At 36.1% G+C, this 20,799-nt stretch overlaps 1 protein-coding gene across 1 annotated transcript; it reads left to right on the top strand.

Moving 5' to 3' along the window:
* Window positions 1-2,608: 2,608 nt before the first annotated feature.
* Window positions 2,609-14,536, top strand: ldlra (low density lipoprotein receptor a). Its single transcript, XM_046865719.1, has 18 exons — window positions 2,609-2,833; window positions 5,841-5,963; window positions 6,095-6,217; window positions 6,308-6,685; window positions 6,781-6,903; window positions 6,996-7,118; window positions 7,195-7,314; window positions 7,407-7,532; window positions 7,632-7,803; window positions 8,536-8,763; window positions 8,860-8,978; window positions 9,085-9,224; window positions 11,254-11,395; window positions 11,540-11,683; window positions 11,786-12,004; window positions 12,106-12,180; window positions 12,275-12,438; window positions 12,523-14,536. The coding sequence occupies exons 1-18, from the start codon at window positions 2,776-2,778 to the stop codon at window positions 12,553-12,555; spliced, it is 2,610 nt and encodes an 869-aa protein (XP_046721675.1). The 5' UTR covers window positions 2,609-2,775; the 3' UTR covers window positions 12,556-14,536.
* Window positions 14,537-20,799: the final 6,263 nt, after the last annotated feature.

Here is a 20,799-nt window from a genome sequence, read left to right as displayed (position 1 = left end):
AACCTCTAACACTAGATGGCGCTCTGATCCTAAATGAAATAGAAGAAGCAGCTGTGTAAAGATGTAAAATACTCACATTTCACAGATCAGTAATTAAACTTATCAGTACTAGTATTTTAATATTGCTGTTTGTGATATACAATGGATTGTAGCCAAGGACAGATTTAGTGATTTGTTGGAACAAACTTTAGATTCCACCCTTTTCCTCTTTTTCCCTGCTCCACTAGGACATTTAATTGTATTATTACCAACTAAAATTAACTAGCCATAGTATAGAGTGAAATTGCATATGGCTCTGTTTGAGCAATGCATATGGCCAGATTTTTACCTATTTAGCTTTGTGCAACCCTTGCATTAATGCTGCTGGAATAACAGACACTTCAGGAATTTAACATCAATATTTAAGTCTTTAACATCCATTATTTAGCACTAATAGGCTCAGTCTTTCCCTGATGGTAGCAGTAAAACCTAAGTGAGCCTCATGTTTTGTTTTTGTTTTGCCATGTAGAACTGCTAACACACATGACGGAACACACTAATTTTATCTAAGGTCCTCTAAAATAGCACTATGCATATAGCAGCTGTTCTGCTTTCACATGAAGGTCAGTACTCATTTTTATCTCTCATACATACCCACACTGAAGCTCATGTTCTGCCTGAATCGTTATTAATCTAGGGTTGCTCACTCTACATTTTTGTTATGGTGCTCAGAAAAAGAAAAAACATTTTATGAGTCAATATGATATCAAATAATAGACAAGATAACACTTTATATATCACAATATAGTGAAATTAGATGCGCTTGGATTATACAGGAAAACCGGAAAAGCAAAGTTCGCACACTGCAGCAGAAGATCATAAATATCACAAACAATATCACTGCAAATGCTACTGTTTGACATCTGGGTATTTAATGATAATATGGGTTGTATTTAATGCCTATTTGTGTGTACAGATTTTCCTTAAAGAAAAATACATTTTATTGTAATATATAATTTTTCTGTATGTATGCATTCCTCTCTAGAGCCGATTTTACATTTCATTGTGCCAGACATTTTTCAGGCCTACAATTAGTACAGGCAGCCTTCATTTAAACCAGCTTGTTTTTTTGTATATCTTGTTCTTAAAGTGTATGACTTACTACAAAATATATGAGAAATAAAACACACAAAAAGAAGTTTTTGTTTTACACAATCAAATTATAACCATTCTGTTAAAACCAGTGCCATTATGTGTTTGTAGAAATCTACATTAACTATCTAACCTACAATCAAGTCTCTGTGTTACCAATTCCCACTAACCACTAACGAATCATATATTAACTATACTAGTTGCACATATTAGGTATAAGTGCTGTTTTAATGCATCTATGAAACCTTTGCTTAACAAACTTATTTAAACAATTTTTATTGGATTGACCATAGCAGTGTTCATCAGCAACAAATCCTGATCATGGAAAAGCTACTGTACTTGCTTCTGTTATTGGAAGGTAACAGTTTAATCTTTATCAAAATCACAGAGGGTTTCATCTTTATGGATTTATATTATTTCCTTGGTTTGAGGTAGTTGTGGTGTGTGTGTGTGTGTGTGTGTGTGTGTGTGTGTGTGTGCGCATGTGTGTCTGTTTTAATGTTACTTTCTTTTACTGTCATTTTAAAAACATTGTACTGAAAGACCAATTAATAATATGAAACAAATACAGAAGATACTGAATGAACAGTGTGTGCAAGTAGTTTATATTCACATGATACATTTTCTCCTCCATGAGTACAGATGTTAAATCCTCACACCTAAGTGGCTTTTTAAAGTCCCTTTTTGGTTTACTGATTTTACTTACTTTTTTATTATCATCATCATCATTATTGTTGTTATTATTATTATTTTACGACAGGAAGGCAGGTTGCAACATTTTCCTTCTCTTTTTAAGCCAAGAACAATAAACCGGTCAACTCTGTGGAATGATAAGACACCAAGTCATTTCCAGCATTCCTTTTCTGTGTTACAGGGAAAGTGTTCATTTGTTCTGTTCTTTTCTGTTCTAGCTCATGTGTACACTGGTTGTTTTGTAACCACTTTTCTGCTAATCTTCTGATCTCCCCCCCAAAAAAAGACAACTGCAATAGGTATCATGATGCAATATGGGATTATGGTGTCTTTTTGGTGTATGTTTGACTTAGCATTTCCAGTTACCTTTGCTCATTCGATTCGCACACACCATAGTCAAGGTCACTGATGTCACTGAGTGTCTTTTCTCTGTGTTTATAAGTCGAATAGCAAAATTATGTAAAACATACTGAAAGAGAATATGAAAATTGTATGAAAATGTGGTATACGGGTTCCCTTCCTGATGTTTAAATTGCAGATGTTAACATATGTTAACTTATGTTATATTTTATATTAAATAGTATTTCATCTAATTCTTCACTAATATCTGTCTACTATGCTAGACTGGGTGGGTCTACACAGTTGGGGTGGCCTCTCAGGACACGCCTCCTCCGAATGAACATAGTGTACCTCAAAAATCACACCACCAAACCCCGCCCACCGTGCTTAAACCACGCCCATTCTACAACCCCATTCAAATGTAACTGATTTCACAATAAAATAAAATCTACTACCGGCACCGGCGAGTGAAAGTGCATTTTATTCTGTCATTAAATAATAATAATAAAAATAAAAAACAGAACATTGGCCGACAAAAACAAACTTTTTGTAATTTTTGTAAACATAACGTGGAGCAACGTGGAGCCTCTGCTGATATTTTGTTAGAAAACTATGGAAAAGGTTTTCTTTTTGTTCTTCGTGGTGTATTTAACGCGCCCAGTTTACACAGGTAAGACCATTAGATTATTGTTGGTTTGATGTATATTTATAGTTTATAATTCCCAATAAACTCCGCAGAAATGTTAAACTAAACTACAGATCATTCAGTTATTTGAATATTGTTTGAAATTATAGTATTTTATTATTTTTTGTAAAGGCAGGATAAATAATAAAGGATAAACACAGCACTATGTGGCAGTCATCCTTGGAGAAATATCATATCCAAGTTTATTTCTTGTATAACAGGTTTAGTCACTCTGGAGACACTCTACACACACAACGCGCATGCGCAATTCTTCCTCTTTTTCTTATGAAGCTTACAATATAATAACTGTGACCGGTTATGTGTCTATTGTGTAAACAGTTATTCTGTGGAAAACCGCATATGGTAGATAGTAAAAAAAACAAACAGGCATAGCTGAAAATCCTCATCATTGTGAACAGAATGAAGCCTTTATAAAATTTAAATAAATAAAAAATCTCTGCCCACACATTCAACTCAGATCCCACGTCCCTTTGTTCAGTTCCAGGAGCTGAAGTTCTGTGTATCTGGGCTGTGCCTAAAGAGCAGCACTCTAGTATCCGAGCCCCCTACCACATTTCCTGGAACCCCCTCTTCACTATGTTTCGGGAATTGCATGGAGAAGGCCAGGAACTTTTTAGGAATGTGTAATGGCTGGCCTACTTTTTTCCCCCAGATTTATGGTTCACTATAGAGAGGCCTTTTTCCTGTATGTTCTCAGAATCTGAATAGTTGAGATGATCATTGCTTTGCTTCTACTGTACTGCTCCACATGTTGCAGAACAGTATACTTTGCATCCTTACAATGTTGATTTGGGTTTTAATGTAAAACACAGACCTCTTTTTCCTTGTGGACCCCCTTTTCCTTGTAAAAGTGATGGAATGTATACCTCATTTTTTACTAATTACAATTGATATTTCTCTATTTCTTGCTATAATACTAATAGGCATTAAATACTATTTTGATTTGAATAAATCCGTTGTGATTGTAATTAATGGACACTGGTATCGTTCATGAGCATTCTTTGTTAGTAGTATTATAAATATTCCCACAAAATTGTAAGACCACCGCATTTCTCCCTTAGAATGTAGACATGCCTCTGAACTATGGACTCTGGAACAGATGAAGCAATCAAAGAAAATAAACGTTAAAAGGAACATTGTTTTTCTATTTGAATTAATGATGTCAGACTGACTGTGGCTCTCAACCATAGCATTTTATTTAATGTAGTGGTGTTTAAGAATAGCAGCCATTTAATAAATCATCACAGAAAATGTGTTGACAGAAAATCTCTACTTGAGCAGCGTGGCAGATGGGAAGCTTTCTCCTGTTTTGGAATTAAATACATGGGATTCATTTTTGCAAGACAACAAGAATTGCCTAGCTACATGCAGAATCCTCTGAGCCCCTTCAGTCTTGGTGTGTAATATGTTAGAGGAATTAATGATCAGATTGGTTTGCTTTTGGTATTAACAATCAAATTAGTTTGCCATTGATTATTTACATAGTGAGGCTTATTGAGATTCTTTGCCTAATGTTTTTACACAGGCAGCATAAATCACACATGGCTCTTTCTTTTTTTTTTTATCTGTATCCATGACATACTTTTAAGTACACTTAACCCAGTTGGCCAACAGTGGCATGATCCATTATGTCCCTCCCCTTCGGATCATGTCATAAACAGGTGACCATGCTGACAAATGTGGCACTAGAAGGAAATCCCCAAAATGACATGTCCATTGAGAGCCTATTGGATGCAGGACCGTACATAATTAACCAAGCCTAGTTAAAAATTGGAGGTTGGAAAGAAATGTCAGGTTGTCTTTATTGACTGAACATGCAGACTGAGATAATTAGCATAGATCTGAGAGTAATGGCAGACAATGCCATTCAGCTTCATATTTTTGTCGGCTATGGTTTAAACGATTCCTATTGCCCAAGAAGAGCTTACCATCATACACGATAGGAGCTTTCCTTCGAGAAATCATCTGCTTTTCCCATACAGAGTGCAAAAATACAAAAAAACAAGTTTGTGAAAATGGCTCTCAGGCATAATAAATATTTATTTGCTTTAGTTCTAAATTAATAACCTAATTCTATCCATTTACAGACAGTAAATACAAAATAAAGACCCTGCTGTATGATTTTCTACTGTAATGACAGTAATAGCTGTGCGATCATTTTGCTTAGTAATTCAAAACCTATTCCAGGAGCTTCACGGAAACAGAATATAACAAACATGTCAAACTAGCTCTATATAAGCTAGTTCAACTAGTTTAGCTGTTTATTCTAAATCTTGTCAAAGTGACAACTTGTTTGATCACAGAAGTTACACAGACAAGTATGAAATAGAATAGGTGTGTCATAATCATGCAATACTGGTTTTGAAAAGGCACAAACGGTTGCTTGTGACAGTAAGATTACAATCTGATGGCTGTTGGCACAAAAACATTCTGAAGTTTTTTGTGTGCTTGTTTCTTGGTTTTTTCTTTTTCTCTCAGACTTCCCAGATGTGTAGTAAAATCAGCTAAAATCTGTTTTTTTCTGACTTTTGGCAATGTTTGTAGAATAAATTTCACAAAGATATAAGGAGCTGCGTCAAGGTATCGCTTTTAAAAATCTGTTATACAAAATGCGATTCTTGCACTTTTGGTCAGTTGCTTTCTGTTATTGCAGACACTCCCATACAGATATCCTAAAGGTTCCAAAAACCTGGTGTTCACATTCTTGCTTTGGTCGAAATCAAACCTGGAAACTGTAGACCTAAGAAATGCTGCTGTAAACATAAAAACTAAACATAAATCACAACATTATAGTTTATAATTGTTTGTGTGATTTTTAGTAGCACTACTGGCACTTCTTTTTTACTTCTGGCTTAATCATTAGAGATCAAGATTTCTCTAAATCTGCTTTGTGATGATATCTATTGAGAAAGAAATAAAAACATACATTAAATCTATATTAATAAACAGTATTAATCATCCTGTTTTACAGAGGTCAGTTCCTGCGGCTCCAGGAATTTCCCGTGTGGAAATGGAAAGTGTGTTACAATGAGATGGATATGTGATGGTACAGATGATTGCGGTGATGGCACTGATGAGCTCCCTGCTTCCTGCAGTGAGTATCTCATTAACATGCAGATACTCATGAATTTGTCATGGATTGTCAGAGCAACAAAGTTCAGGGTGTGTTGGATCCAACAGACATTTGTGTTTACAGTAATCTTACATTTTGTTAATTGCTTTCAGTGACAAAAACATGCAAACCCAGCGAGTTCCACTGTGGTGGTAGGCTAAACCAGTGTGTGCCTAACAGCTGGAAATGTGATGGCAAGGCAGACTGTGAAAATGGAGCTGATGAAGCTGGCTGCAGTGAGTGATGTTTTATTTTAAACTATAATAGTGATTTTGTAATAGACAAAATTCATCTAAAACATCATCTGTTCCTGACGTCTTTTACAGGTCTTAAACAGTGTGTGAATGGTGAATTCCGCTGCAGCAATGGTCAGTGTGTGTCTCAGTCTTTTGTCTGTGATGAGGATCTTGACTGTGACGATGGCAGTGATGAAGCACAGTGTCAGCCCACCACCTGCAGATCGATTGATTTTCGCTGCAACAACTCGTTGTGCCTGCCACGCCTCTGGACCTGTGATGGAGATACTGATTGTTCCGATGGCTCAGACGAGTGGCCTCAGAACTGCGGCCACCGACCTTCTCCATCTCCCAGAAAGCCTTGCTCCAATATGGAGTTCCACTGTGACAGTGAGCAATGTATTCCAAACATCTGGAGATGTGATGGAGACTCTGACTGCCTGGATGGATCAGATGAGAAAGATTGTGGTAAGTCAACAGTTTTTCCTGTTCTGCCAAATAGTAGGAAAACTATATGAATAACTTCTAAAGTGCAGTAACTTCAGTGTTTTGTATTTGAACAGTCGTACCCACATGCCGACCAGATGAGTTCCGTTGTGGCGATGGATCATGTATCCATGGGAGCCGCCAGTGTAACCAGGTGTATGATTGTCAGGATATGAGTGATGAGCTGGGATGTGTCAATGGTAAATCTTTACTATTATAAGAAAACGCTTCAAAGCTATAACTGCAATATGAGTACAGCATGTTTAGATGGATGCATCATGACTTTTCTCAGCAACCCATTGTGAAGCACCATCCAAGTTTCAGTGTCGCAGCGGTGAATGCATCAGCATGGACAGAGTTTGCGACAAGCAGCGTGATTGTAGGGATTGGTCCGATGAGCCGCTGCGTGAGTGTGGTGAGTAATAAAAATAAATCTAGAACTGAAAAAGTTGTAAAATGACTTTTGGTAACAATTTTTTTCATCCCAACAGATTCTAATGAGTGTCTGTACAACAACGGTGGCTGCTCTCATATCTGTAATGACCTAAAGATCGGCTACGAGTGCTTGTGCCCTAGTGGATTCCGATTGATAGGCAAAAAACGCTGTGAAGGTAAGGCAGTGAAGAACTGGGAATAGCTGTGTTCAAATCACGAGCATGTGAATTTCAGGCTTTAACCTTTATCCCATATTTTCATCACACAGATATTGATGAGTGTGCCGGTGGGGACACATGTAGTCAAGTCTGTGTGAATCAGGTGGGCAGCTACAAGTGTGAGTGTTTTGAAGGTTACCAAATTGATCCAGCGACCAAAGCCTGCAAAGCTATTGGTATGTGCTCAATCTCGGTGCTGTTGTGTATCCCTCATTTTAGCCTGGTTATTGTTTAAAAAAGTCTGGTTTTAAGCTGGCCTTCTCCATCTTGTTTAGGAACTGTAGCCTATCTGTACTTTACTAACCGCCATGAGGTGAGGAAGATGACTCTGGATAAGAGCGAATACACACAAGTCGTCTCTCATCAGAAAAACATAGTTGCACTGGACATGAACATCGCCAACAAGGAGATCTTCTGGTCTGATCTGTCCCTCAAGAAAATTTATAGGTAATGACCTATATTATTGATTAGGGGGGTTCCTTCACAAAAATTCTAAACCTTTATTGGATCATGCAGTAGGACAAATGACTTTTTTTTTTAAAAGAAAAAGTGAGTGCAAAAGTCTGTACTCCCATAATGACTGGACAAAGACAAATTTGAAGAAAAATTGACTGAAGGCCGATAATTGTTTGGCTATAAAGTGGGTTTTGCAGATGATTTCTAATAGTGTATGTGATATGTATACAGTATACCGGGGAAAATAGTTTAATTAACATTAACATTTAAATGTTTGCATTTTCTCTTTTTAAAATAATAACAATTTTATCTAATGATTTATATATCCACCAATTGGCATCAACCTTCTTTGTATCATCTCATTTTGCGTATTTTCTCAAACGTAATATTAATGATCAATACTTTCTGATATTTTTGTCTACAAGACAGATTGGTCACTATTTTCATTTAAATTTGATCACATGCTGTCTTTTTCAGACTCCAAGGAGTAATGGCAAAGCCTGATATCTTGTTTGTTTTTCTTTTTCTCAAAACAATATGTTGGGTTATCTTTTGCCATTGAATGTATGGTAATGAATCATAAGTCAAATACTGCATATGAACCTTATAGTAATTGTTTTTAATACATCAGGTGTGGTGGAGTTAAAAAGAGACAAAGCAACATTTGATTTGCTTTGAAGCAAGATTTGCCCCATTATGTGTTAACTGCTCTGTATTTTGTAGAGCTCCCATGGATGCAGCATTAGACTCTTCTCAGCATAGCATTGTGATTGACTCAGATTTGGGTGCTGCTGAAGGGATTGCAGTGGACTGGATCCATGGCAATATCTACTGGACAGACAGTGTACGTGGCGCCATCTCTGTAGCCACAGGAGACGGAATGAAGCGCAAGACCCTCTTTAGAAAAGACCTGACCAAGCCAAGGGCTATTGTGGTTGACCCAATTAAGAAGTAAGTCACAAACTTGAAGCTTAAAGTGCATGTTTCACTTTACAAATATGCTGGATTTTTCTAATCCTGTATGCATACGTTTGTTATTCATCCTAGTTTTGTGTACTGGACTGACTGGGGTACACCTGCTAAAATTGAGAGAGGTGGCCTAAATGGAGTTGATCGCAGCACTTTGGTGTCTGAAAACATCATCTGGCCCAATGGGATAACTCTTGGTAGGACCATTATCCTCAGAGAGTCCGGGTATACCCTGCCACAATGGCAATGGTTGTTTTCAATGAATGTGGTTTGGCCTAATTTTTTTCCTTCTCCTGTGTTCAGATTTGTTGAACCAGCATCTGTACTGGGTGGATTCTAAACTGCATACCCTTGAAAGCATTGATGCACAGGGAGGTGGTCGTCGTACATTAATTATAGACCACGGCAGGCTGGCACATCCACTAAGTGTCACAGTGTTTGAGGTAGGTTTGTGTTTCCGAAGATCTAGTTTAAGAATATTTAGTTTGATTGAGTTTTAGACGATTTTAATCATGTTTAAATACTTCTAAATACTTATTATATTACAGAGATAATTTTTTTATTTATGCTCTGTTGAAAGTAAAATGTAAATATGAAATGTAAATTTCTCAATATGAAATAAAGTGATTTTGAAGCCAGTCACATTCCCATCATCTGTTACTTGCCTTCAGTATACTAAGTTGCTGAATATTAATTTAAAAATTAAACAAAATTAACAATGAAAAACTCTGGAGTGAGTGTACCTAGGGTATGGTCTTAGGGAGTGTGGAAGGGCAGATGGTGGTAGATTTTGCTAAAATGAAGGAAACTGCAGTGGTAAATATTTATTTTAAGAAGAAGGAGCAGCATAGGGTGACGTATAAGAGAGGGAGAAGGTGCACACAGGTGGACTATGTTCTATGTAGAAGATGCAACCTGAAGGAGATTGGAGACTGTAAGGTGTTGGCAGGGGGCAGTGTAGCTAGACAGCATTGGATGGTGGTCTGTAGAATGGTTTTGGAGGTGAAGAAGAGGAGGAGCGTGAGGACTGAAAGAAAAATAAGATGGTGGAAACTAATGGAGGAAGACTGTAGTTTGAGATTCAGGGAAGAGGTCAGACAGGGGCTGGAGGATTGGGCAAGTACAGCAGAAGTGAGAAGAGAGACAACTAGAAAGGTACTTGGTGTGACATCTGGAAATAGAAAGGAAGACGTGATGGTGGAATGAGGAAGTGCAGGAGAGCATAAGGAGAAAGAGGTTGGCAAAACAGAATTAGGATCAACAGAGTTATGAGAAAAGTAGGCAGAAGTACAGAGAAATGCGGCAACAGGTAAACAGGGATGTGGCGAAAGCCAAGGAAAAGGCATGCGAGGTCAGATAGGAGTCTCTGTGGACTATGATGTTTGCGGATGTTATTGTGATTTGTGGTGAGAGTAGAGAGCAGGTTGAGAAGAGCCTGGAGAGCTGGAGGTACCTGCTGGAGAGAAAGTTAGTAGGAGTAGGAGAGAGTACATGTGTGTGAATGAGAGGGAGGGCAGTGGAGTGGTGCCGTTGCATGGAGAAGAGGTGGAGACGGTGGATGGGTTTAGGTACCTGGGGTCAACAGTGCAAAGTAATAGAGAGAAGTGAAGAAAAGAGTGCAGGCAGGGTGGAGTGGGTGGAGAAGAGTGGCAAGAGTGATTTGTGTTAGAAGAGTATCTGCAAGCGTGAAAGGGAAAGTTTATAGGACTGTGGTGAGACCTGCGATGTTGTATGGTTTAGAGACAGTGACATTGAGTAAAAGACAGGAGGCGGAGCTGGAGGTAGCAGAGCTGAAGATGTTGAGATGTTCGTTAGGAGTGACGAGGACGGACAGGATTAGAAACAAATTTATTAGAGGGACAGTGCATGTAGGACATTTTGGAGACAAAGTGAGAGAGGTGAGATTGAGATAGTTTGGACATGTGCAGAGGAGGGACATGGGGTATATCAGTAAGAAAATGCTGAGAATGGGACCACCAGGAAAAAGGAAAAGAGAAAGGACAAGGAGGAGGTTTATGGATGTGGTGAGGGAAGACATGCAGGTAGTTGGTTTGAAAGAGGCAGATGTAAAGGACAGAGGGGACAGATGATCCGCTGTGGCGACCCCTAATGGGAGCAGCCTAAAGAATAACAAAAACAATGACAAAAATGACTTAATTGCTCAATAAATTAGTGAATGAAATAAAGATAGAAAATTTCTAAAAAGAAAAAATCAACTCAGCATTTTTTTACTAAGTGCCCCCAAATGCTTAAATCTATTAAACAAAATATCCTGTTGGTATAATCTTAATTTTTTGGGTTTTTTTTTTATTGTGTCCTAGTGGTTTAAAAAAACACACTTGTACATTATATATGTTTTTATTTTAAAATGGAGATACTATATATTGTTATATCTATATCTTTATGTTGCATATAGACAGTATATATATTATAATTAGTTAATAAGAAATGAACCTTATTTGCTGTCTGCAGGAGCAAGTATTCTGGACTGATGTTAAAAACAATGCTATCCTGAGTGCTAACCGTGTGACAGGGGGCGACATCACAGAAGTGGCAGAACACCTCACATCTCCAGAGGACATTGTGCTCTTCCACGACCTGAAGCAGCCCAGTGGTGCGTCAGCTCATTAAAACATGACCAAACCCTAAATCTCTGAATCATCCAGTGCAGGATTTCAGTGCAGTACATAGTAGCAGAAAATCTGTTTTTGTGTGTTTTTTCTCAGCATTTATATTGAATAATGTGGTGTTTTTCCAGCTATGAATTGGTGTAAGATCAACAATGGTGGCTGTGAGTTTCTGTGCTTGGCTGCACCACAGGTCAGCATCTTCTCACCGAAGTACACATGTGCTTGTCCTGACAACATGATGCTGGACAAAGATATGAAAAAATGTGTTCCTGGTAAGATTCGTTCATCATTCAATAATGAGGTCAATCATTTGAGTTCTTTTAATGTTCGTTCAGTGTAGTTCATGTCATGACTCAGATCTTTTTATTGGACAGCTGTTGTTGTTCAAACAACAGCACCATCAGTCTCGGCCAAAGTTCCTACTACAGCTCACCTTCGTTTAACCCCACAAACTATACCCAAAACATCTGCCCTAAGAACCACCAAAACCTCAGATCCAATCACCACCACTGTGAAGAGGACACAACCTACAGAAGCTTCCAGAGCCAAAATCCCCACAGTCACCACTCATTATGAAGTGACCAACCAGACAAGTAAGAGCACCTTTAGTAATAAATTAGTTTTTTTTTTAAACATTTTATTTATATTTTGCATCATTTCATGGGTGAAATTCTCTCATGTTTACTTTTTATAGATAGCCCCAATGCTGGTGCTGCAGTTCAAAAAGAAACTTCCACATTCTTTGCTCTTTACATCACATTGCCCTTGGGTCAGTAATGACAAAAAAACTCAGAAAATTGTGAATAGACTGTATTCTATGTTTCTCGCATGATTTAATATTAGATATATTTGTCATTCTATAGTGGCATTATGTCTTCTGGTATTTGGTGGCATGCTGCTGTGGAGGAACTGGAAGTTGAAAAACACCAACACTATTCATTTTGAAAATCCAGTCTACCAGAAGACCACAGAGGATAAAGTTCACATCTGCCAGAACTACAGCTCTGATGGTTACTCCTACCTACCTGTAAGGCTTTACAAAATCTTTTTATTGTGATTTATCTAGCATCTTTTTTTGTCATAAGTGTAATATTTTCATTTTTTGTTTCAGAGGCAAGCTGTCAGTCTTGATGATGAAATTTAACCTCTATGCTAAGACTGACTACAGTCTAATGCTGCTGTAGTAACAAGCTGTAACAAGCTAAATGAATGGATTTTTGTTGAGATTGTTGTTGAGTCCAAAGACATGGAATCACTTTTTAGATGCGATACCTGAAGCAGGCTCGTCCAGGCTCATCCAGTGCAGGCTTCTAGGACACATAGGGAAACAAAGCAACCTCAAAAATCATTAACCTCTCATTGTATAGACGTTCCCCACCTTACGAAAGAGTTACGTTCCGAACGACCGTTCATAGCATGAAATCAAATAAACAAAAATAAAATATACTTAAACAAATCGAAATAATTGAAATACTGTAAAGGTTTTGTATTAAGTAATAAAAAAACAATTAAAATTTATATGAAAGAATCACTTAAAAAAATCAATTCGCCCAAGTCCAGTGCGCATCATGTAGACTCGTTATGGGCGACAACTTGCTAGCGGCGGCTCTTTTTTTGAATTTGAACAAATTTCACTGAGGACAGGTTTGTTCGTATCTGCGAAAGGTTGTAGAATAAATGTTCGTAAAGTGGGGCGTGTCTGCACTTGAAAGAGAAAAGAAGAGAATGAATGTGTATGTGTTATGTGTGTATGTAAGACAAGACTGTATTATTGGTAAATGTAATATTGTATCTAAAAGACTATTGTAAATTTTGTGTATGTGGAGTTTGATGTTTTGAATGTTACTAGTTGTAGTTACTAGTTCATTACAGATTATATGGTATTCTGTGCACTATATGGCCATATTACTGTTTTATGCTTAATGAACATCCCACCACAGATTTAGTCCCCTTTTTCCTAACATTCACTCTTCTGGGAAGACCTTGCACTAGATTTTGGGGCAAGGTTGTGGGGATTTGCTCACTCAGTCACAAGTAACACTGATATTGGTTGAGGATGTCTGGAGTTCAGTCTGTGTTCCAGATTATCTTAAAGGTAGTGGGGTTGAGGTCATGTCTCTGTGCAGGACTCTCAAATTCTTCTACTCCAGTCTTGGGAAACCATTGGAAGTGGTGGCTTAGTGGTTATGGTGTTGGACTTCAACTTAGTTAAAATTCCAGGACCAGTAACCTACCACTGCTGGGGACTTAAGCATGGCCCTTATCAAGTTGATTTGGATAAGGGTGAGGCCAAAAAGAATGTGACGGTCTGCATAGATCTTGCTTTTACAAAAGGCATCCTTTTGTACACTTCCAACGTTGTGGCATCACTCTGGGAAGACCTACATGTGGGTTTGATGATCAGCTGACCACAAACTACTGTCCATATAGTGTACTGTTTTAGCTTCGGTTTTTCAGTGTTGTTTGTTTTTCACTGCAGGTTATTTGTGTGTTATTTTGTATAGTGATCCATGTGATTAAGATGTGAGTCTTGTGCACGTATGTCATTCATTTATAAAGATGTGTAAATATTTTACTTGTGTATGTAAATACAATTTTTGTCACCCTAGTTTAAATTTTAAAGCCTTCACGTGCACATGAACAAATTTCTTTATTTATTGTGAAATACATATACTTTAATTGACGTTGATTTTATCGACTTTATCGAAATCTAATTCTGTTGTACATATGATGCTATATTTTAATAAGCTGATGTAATTGTCTACAGAATGATCTGATTCCAATGTACTTTTCATAAAAAAGTTATGAATGTGGAACTTTCATAACTACTTACTTTTTTTTCTTGGCCTGATTTGAAAGAAAAAAAAAAAGAAAAGATAAATAATATAAGTAAAAGCAAATACATATATACAATATATATTTTTTTATTGTTGTGGACATTTTTTTGCAATCTCAGAGGGTACATCTTATAAGCAGCATTGTCATGAGAAAAACTTTTCTTTTTGCAATTGTTTTGGATCAGTGCATTTGCATTAAAAAAAATAGAAATCACTAGTAATCTTTGTAGAAAAAAGCTTTAGCAAGTTTACTGAGTTAATAAAATAATCTTTTATTGGTGATGTTTATTTGTGTATTATTGAAATAATGGTGCTGAAGTATGTTATAGGCAGAAAAACCCTATTTTGTGGTTCATATTTAAGTTAGTATTTCACTGTTTCATACCATGTCGACAAACACTATGTATGGTAAACGAAAAGCATGTAATCAATTCATTTCAGTTTTATTTGTACAGCGTTTTAAACAATGGACATTGTCTCAAAGCAGCTTCACAGAGATATAAAGTTGTATAAATTTATTGCCCATATGTTTTTTTTTTATAATTTTAAGTTTGACTCTTCAAGATTAAAAACATCAAACTTATGATTGGTTTTCATTTCTTTGGTGCAATTTATACTTCAAAAATGGGTGCTTATTTTATACATTTTTTAGTTTTTCCTCCAGTGCACATCACACTGATAGGCCTCACTTTTTCATACAAGTTTTTGTATTTTTTTTTTTTTACCACTGATGGTTCATTTGAGCTTGAATCATACATAATATAATATTAACATAAGAGTTTTGCATTATTATTTAGGGTTTATTATTTATTTATAATCTGGATATTAAGTGTTTGTGCTTAGAAATGTAAAAGAAAGTACAGTGGTTGCTGCTGTCCCGGGTAGTTATCTGGCAGACATTATATGTTAGAATTTAGTCTTGTCAGATGAGTATACTTTACATTTTGACAATTTACTGTATATAATCCACACTGATTCAGCAAACCACAAAACATAAAAGGTCAGTAAACAGTCCAAACATCAGTTATTTTCATTCATTTACTATGTCCAATGTGTATGTGTTAGTATGTGCATTTTGTATTTCTATTTTAATATTTGATTATAACAGCAAGCACTATAAAAATTAACAGGAATTAATGTTTTCACAGGTAATAATGATATTCTGAGTGTTTTGAATATCCAAGTAGAATTCTTGGCAACACCATTAACAGGAAGTAAATGTTGCAGGACTCCAGTTTTTCTAGTAAAATCTGGCTCCTTTGTCTTTGCCAGTGTTGGCATAGTTGCTTTAATCAATACTGTATATATTACAATACAATTTATTAAAAATAACATAATTTTGAGATCAGTTGTAGGTCAATATTTATTTAATAAATTATTAACTTTATGCAAAATATATTACAGTGTATTTGGCAATTGCTGTTATGATTTTGAAGTTAAAATACAAGTTTTAATTGGACTATAAAGTAAATACATACAGTTGTTTTTATAGGCAGTCTGTTGCAGTGGCAAGTGCACGTGTTAATTCTCATTCATCTTGAGCAGTTGGGGGTTGATCATTTGCTAGGCCTCCATGAGCTGTAAGCTTTATTGCACCTTCACCTCTCAGACAACAAGGACAAGTTGTGAATGCATTTATATCGGCCTCTATCAATTCCAGTACTTCTCTTTTATGCTGTCTATTGCCTCATTGCATGTGTCTTATATTCACAAATAAGCCCATGGTTAGTCAATAGCACAGAAGGATATCCCTCACCCAGGTGTTTTTCTTCAGTCTGATTGGACAGGCAGCACCGCCTCCTCTGGAAGTTATCTCTGACTTATGTTTCTGTAGCACAGTTTATTGCTGGGAGCTCCTAGAAATTCATAAAATAATATATACTTCAAAGTAAGCTTTTATGATGGGAAGGGTGTTTATTGTATCTGCTCCTAACAAACAATGATACATTAGAAGAAATAAAGTAGACAATAAACAAAGACATATTTTGAGTACAATATCTACATATACACAATTTAAAATTAATTAGGTAGTTATTTTCAGCACATCTCATACAACATGTATTTCTACCCTATACAAAGCTTTAAGATCGATTATTTTGGGGGGTTTGTGGATGTGTGGATATTTGCCTCATCATGTTTGTTAGGAAATTTTCTCTTGAAAAGATACAAAGTGTACTTATTATTTAATTAAACCATGTATGTAAACAGATACAACTATTTCCAAAAGTGATTTATAATTGCACTGGTACAATTTGTTATTCCTAGCTATGACGAGATACTTCTTTTCCAGAAAGCCAAAATTAATAATTAACTAAAGTTTAAAAAAGTTATTATTCCACCTTAAAAGAGCTTTTTTCCAAATAAATAAATCACTTGTGTAATTGTATCTAGAAATCCAATGTTCCAACAAGTCATAGATTAACACAATATGTGAGTTCACTCGCTATTTATTCTTAATACTGGAGCCAAAACAAAGTATTAGGCAACAAAGTTCCAATAACTGTCTGTATATGTCCTACTAGTGACAAGTGGACAGTAGTGAAATAGTAGTGATCAACAGAAGATTTTTTATAGCTCTGATTTTGTTTATAATATTGCAAATATGACATCTGTAAATTCTTTGATATTTTTTAACTTATTGAGTTTAAACATGAAATTGTTTGAACTCTACTGATCTATCAGACTAGTAAATCACAGCTGTTTTCCAGGAATTCATAGGAATAGTTGTGGGGAAAAGGGTAGGGAAATCTGGACTGTCTTTGGATCCTTGACATGTTTTTTCTTCTAGAGATACTTCTGGAGATAAAACTAAATCAGTGACAAATTCAACTAACACACCGATCCAACATTCTTAGCCAAGTGACATACCATAACCATCTGTGTTACTCAACTAATTACAGCCTTTAAAAGCTCGATGTATAAAGGAAGACACATGTTCCCACATTCCTAAGCTACTTCTTCTTTTGTAACAGTTTAATTTGAAAGAAAAACCTTAAAGCTAGAACAACTCCAAACCCGTGTTGGTAAGCAAAAAGAAGGACTTTGAACACTCTGAACAAATCCTTATGTTTTACATGTACCTTGGCTCACTGTCAGAATTACAAATCAAGAATGGAAACATTTACTTTTCCAAGAGTCAAGGATTATCTCAGAGAAAAGGGAATCCAGGGATAGGAAAACTCCTCCAGATGTTTGTGAACCTACGTAAAAGCACAAAGTGGATGTTCACAGAGGTTTAGTACTCCTCTGTACCATTTTATTGTTCTTTAATCAAATTAAGACCAATATTAGTTGTATGCATAATCATTTTTTTTCCCTAGTTCATCATTTATTCCTACAATATTCTAGCTATTTAAACACAGGAATCTAGTATTTTCTTTTTTAGATATACACATGCATTTATTGTATATTCTCTCCTGTCCAAATAAAGGTCTATGTGTGTAAAGGTGCATGTATTATTATCTGAGTGCTTACATCAAAGGTTTCACTCATAATGTGCACAAATACCCAAGTCCAAGTAGCCAAGCCCCTGTCTTTTTTCCCACCAGTCTGTAGGTGAAATTGAGCAATTTTTCTAAGAATTAAAAAAGAGAAGTCAGAAAAAAGATTAAGTTCAAAGTCCCTCCTCTTTTCCTTAGACCAGAACTAGAGGCCCTAAGAGAAGAGGAGATAAAAAAATATCTTTGCTTAAATGAATACACTATCAATGAAAAGAAGAAGACTGGGAAGATTTTTTAACTTCTGAGAAAAAAAATCCAAATATTTCAGCCGGATCAGAATCAGAATCAGTATTGGCTGTGTGTTGACACATACAAGGAATTTGGTTCCAGCTGTTGGTGACTCTCAAAAGTACAGACATAAATAACACCATACATTGAGACAAAACAGACTATACAAAACAATTCCAGACAATACAAATATTAAATAGAACACTATATAAAGAGTATATGACAGATCAGTAATGTACATAAAGTGTGAGAGTGTATGGTAGTGCAAATAGCAGTATTACGCATCATGTAAGATAAAGAGGTTACTTTAGAAAGTTTGTACAATGTACAGGAGCAATAGTGTGTAATATGGGGATGATGTAATTAATCTGTCAGCAGTACAGAAGTAAATTCACAGAAATGTGAATTTTAAGAATTACGTTGTTGCTGCACAAACTGTTTACTGGATAACTGTTTGTAGGATTTTGTAGATATTCTCTTATTTATTTAGGTGGTAGGTGTATAGATATTTGTTATGCATGCTGTACACTACGGTTTGTTTTAACTGAAATGAAGGGGTAAGTATTAGGCAGAATACATAATGGGGAAAAACAGAGTAAGAGGAAATTCGAAAATAAAAATTAAAAAGTGAAAATCATTGAAAATCTACTGAGACAGTGGAAAGCAACTAAAAGCAGAAACGAAGCATAGACGTGGGGAGAGCTGTGGTGTAGCGCCACCTGGTGGGACCTTTATGTGTGTCTCCTTTATGGCATGAGCTCATGTAGAAGAGTAGAGAGCTGCACTGTGTGGAGGCAATTTATACAATGCTAGTTCCAGGCACTCAAACGATTTGTAATGTTCCTGGCTAATTAACCATTCCAAGAGATGCCACTGTGTGACTTTAGTATTAAACATATAAGTTAAATAAATGTTTTTAATGAAGTCTAATGAGTCATGTGACCTGTATGTTGGCAGCATAGATAGATTTTGTTTGTGACAAACACACTCAGGCTTTTTGACTGGATTTGGTGTATACTGCACAAGCATTAAAAACATATTTTCAGATTATTTTAAAAATACACTCGGATTTACACAAGTATATAAATGTCATTACAATGTCCATTCTTTGCCTGTATGTATTTTAAAGGTCACTTAGAGAGGAGTCAACAAAAACCTAAATCACGTTGTCTTGTAATAAGCTTATAATTTTTGTATTTATTGATATTTTAAATGCTGGTTCTCTCTCTCTCTCTCTCTCTCTCTCTCTCTCTCTCTCTCTCTCTCTCCAAAACCAAGGTCTGTTCCATCAGTAAAGCCAGTGAGCAGGTAGACTCCCAGACCCAAGCTTGCAGCATACAAAATAATGTTACGGCTCTTCTTTCTCTTCCATGTTTTCACTATATATTGGATGGATGGATTGATTTCCAAAATAAAACCATTTTGTGTGCGCAGGGGTGTATCATGCATTTGCAACGATCAGAATGATGAAGCTGAGGTGACACACTAACACCAGGAACACAGGATTTTTTTTTATTTAGAATGGGGAATTTAGGAATTTATGTGTATAAGGAAGGCCAAAAAAGGGTTGGAAGCCTTAACTTGATTTTGTCTAGGAAAACATGTGTACTCAACCTCATAGCATTTATTAGTATGTCTCTTCAGGTCCAGCCACATGCAGCAGGTGCATACGTATAGTGTCCTACAGAAAAACACACATGTCCCCAAAAACAGTGTGAACCTCTCTTTTTACTACTTTCCTAATAGTGGAACAACTTTCATTTTAAATACCTCTCAGGCCAGTTCATAAATGTGTCCTCACCATATAAACTGTGCTGTTGGTTAATGGACTGATTATTCATGTTTATCAGTCAAAGAAAATGCATGTAATCATCTTTAAATACTTATATTTATATACATCTTAATACATTCAAAAAATCCTACTGAGTCAGGAAAAGAGAGATGAGTAAAGGTTCTGACGAGTTCTTAAAAACGTCTGAATGTGTGCGTAGATGTCAATAAAGTCAACAAGCTTTTTCTTGTAAAACTTGAATCAACCTGAAGAGGAATATGAGCAGGCACTGGAGTTCAATGCTCATTTAGAGAAAGATCTCCACAGAGTAAAATCAGAAATGTTACTGTAGAGTTTAAATGTAGTGTTTAAATTTAATACCACCTCCATGCAGGTTCTCACCATAAAGAAAATATTTTTATAAACGTTTTAGAAAAAAATTTAATTGTCATCAAATCTCTACTATATTTGTCTGCATTATTTAATTTATTGCTTATCATATTTATTGACTCTAACTGCATATTTTTTTTTTCAAGTCAAGTCAAGAGGCTTTTATTGTCATTTCTACTATACACTGTACACAGTAAAAAGGAGACAACGTTCCCCCGGAACCCTGGTGCTACACCAAACAACATAAAGCTACAACACAACACAAGCTACATAAAGTGCATCGAGTGCAAAACAGTGCAGACAAAAAACAGTACAGACAGACATTGCAGACAGACAACACAAGACAAGACACAAAACCAGAGATAACGCCGACCAGTAAACCTACTGTAAACTTAATTATACAGTACTGTGTGAGAAGAACTGTAAAAATATAACTGGGATATAAACAGACACAATGCAGTGTTAAGTGATGCAAAAGACAGCATGTAAACAATGTAAGAGTTTTCACATAAACATCATTAAAGCTACATTTACATTTCTAACCAATGGCTGAGAACAATAAATATGAAAGATAGACACATTAGTGAAGCATGGTGGTGGAAGTGTATTACCTGGATATGTACAGCTCACAGTGTACAGTAACTGTCTGATGTGTTCTTTTT

The sequence above is a fragment of the Silurus meridionalis genome, chromosome 14 (genome assembly GCF_014805685.1).
Source record: "Silurus meridionalis isolate SWU-2019-XX chromosome 14, ASM1480568v1, whole genome shotgun sequence".
Taxonomy (NCBI): Eukaryota; Metazoa; Chordata; class Actinopteri; order Siluriformes; family Siluridae; genus Silurus; species Silurus meridionalis.
Note: the sequence above shows the minus strand (reverse complement) of the source record. Positions and strands in the feature narration are given on the sequence as shown.

Bases quoted from the DNA above. Each gene is read 5' to 3' on its own strand.
- ldlra (XM_046865719.1), top strand. From the start codon at position 2,776: ATGGAAAAGGTTTTCTTTTTGTTCTTCGTGGTGTATTTAACGCGCCCA. The intron at 7,315-7,406 runs GTAAGGCAGTGA...TTCATCACACAG, and splicing joins AGGCAAAAAACGCTGTGAAG to ATATTGATGAGTGTGCCGGT. The intron at 9,225-11,253 runs GTAGGTTTGTGT...TGCTGTCTGCAG, and splicing joins TAAGTGTCACAGTGTTTGAG to GAGCAAGTATTCTGGACTGA.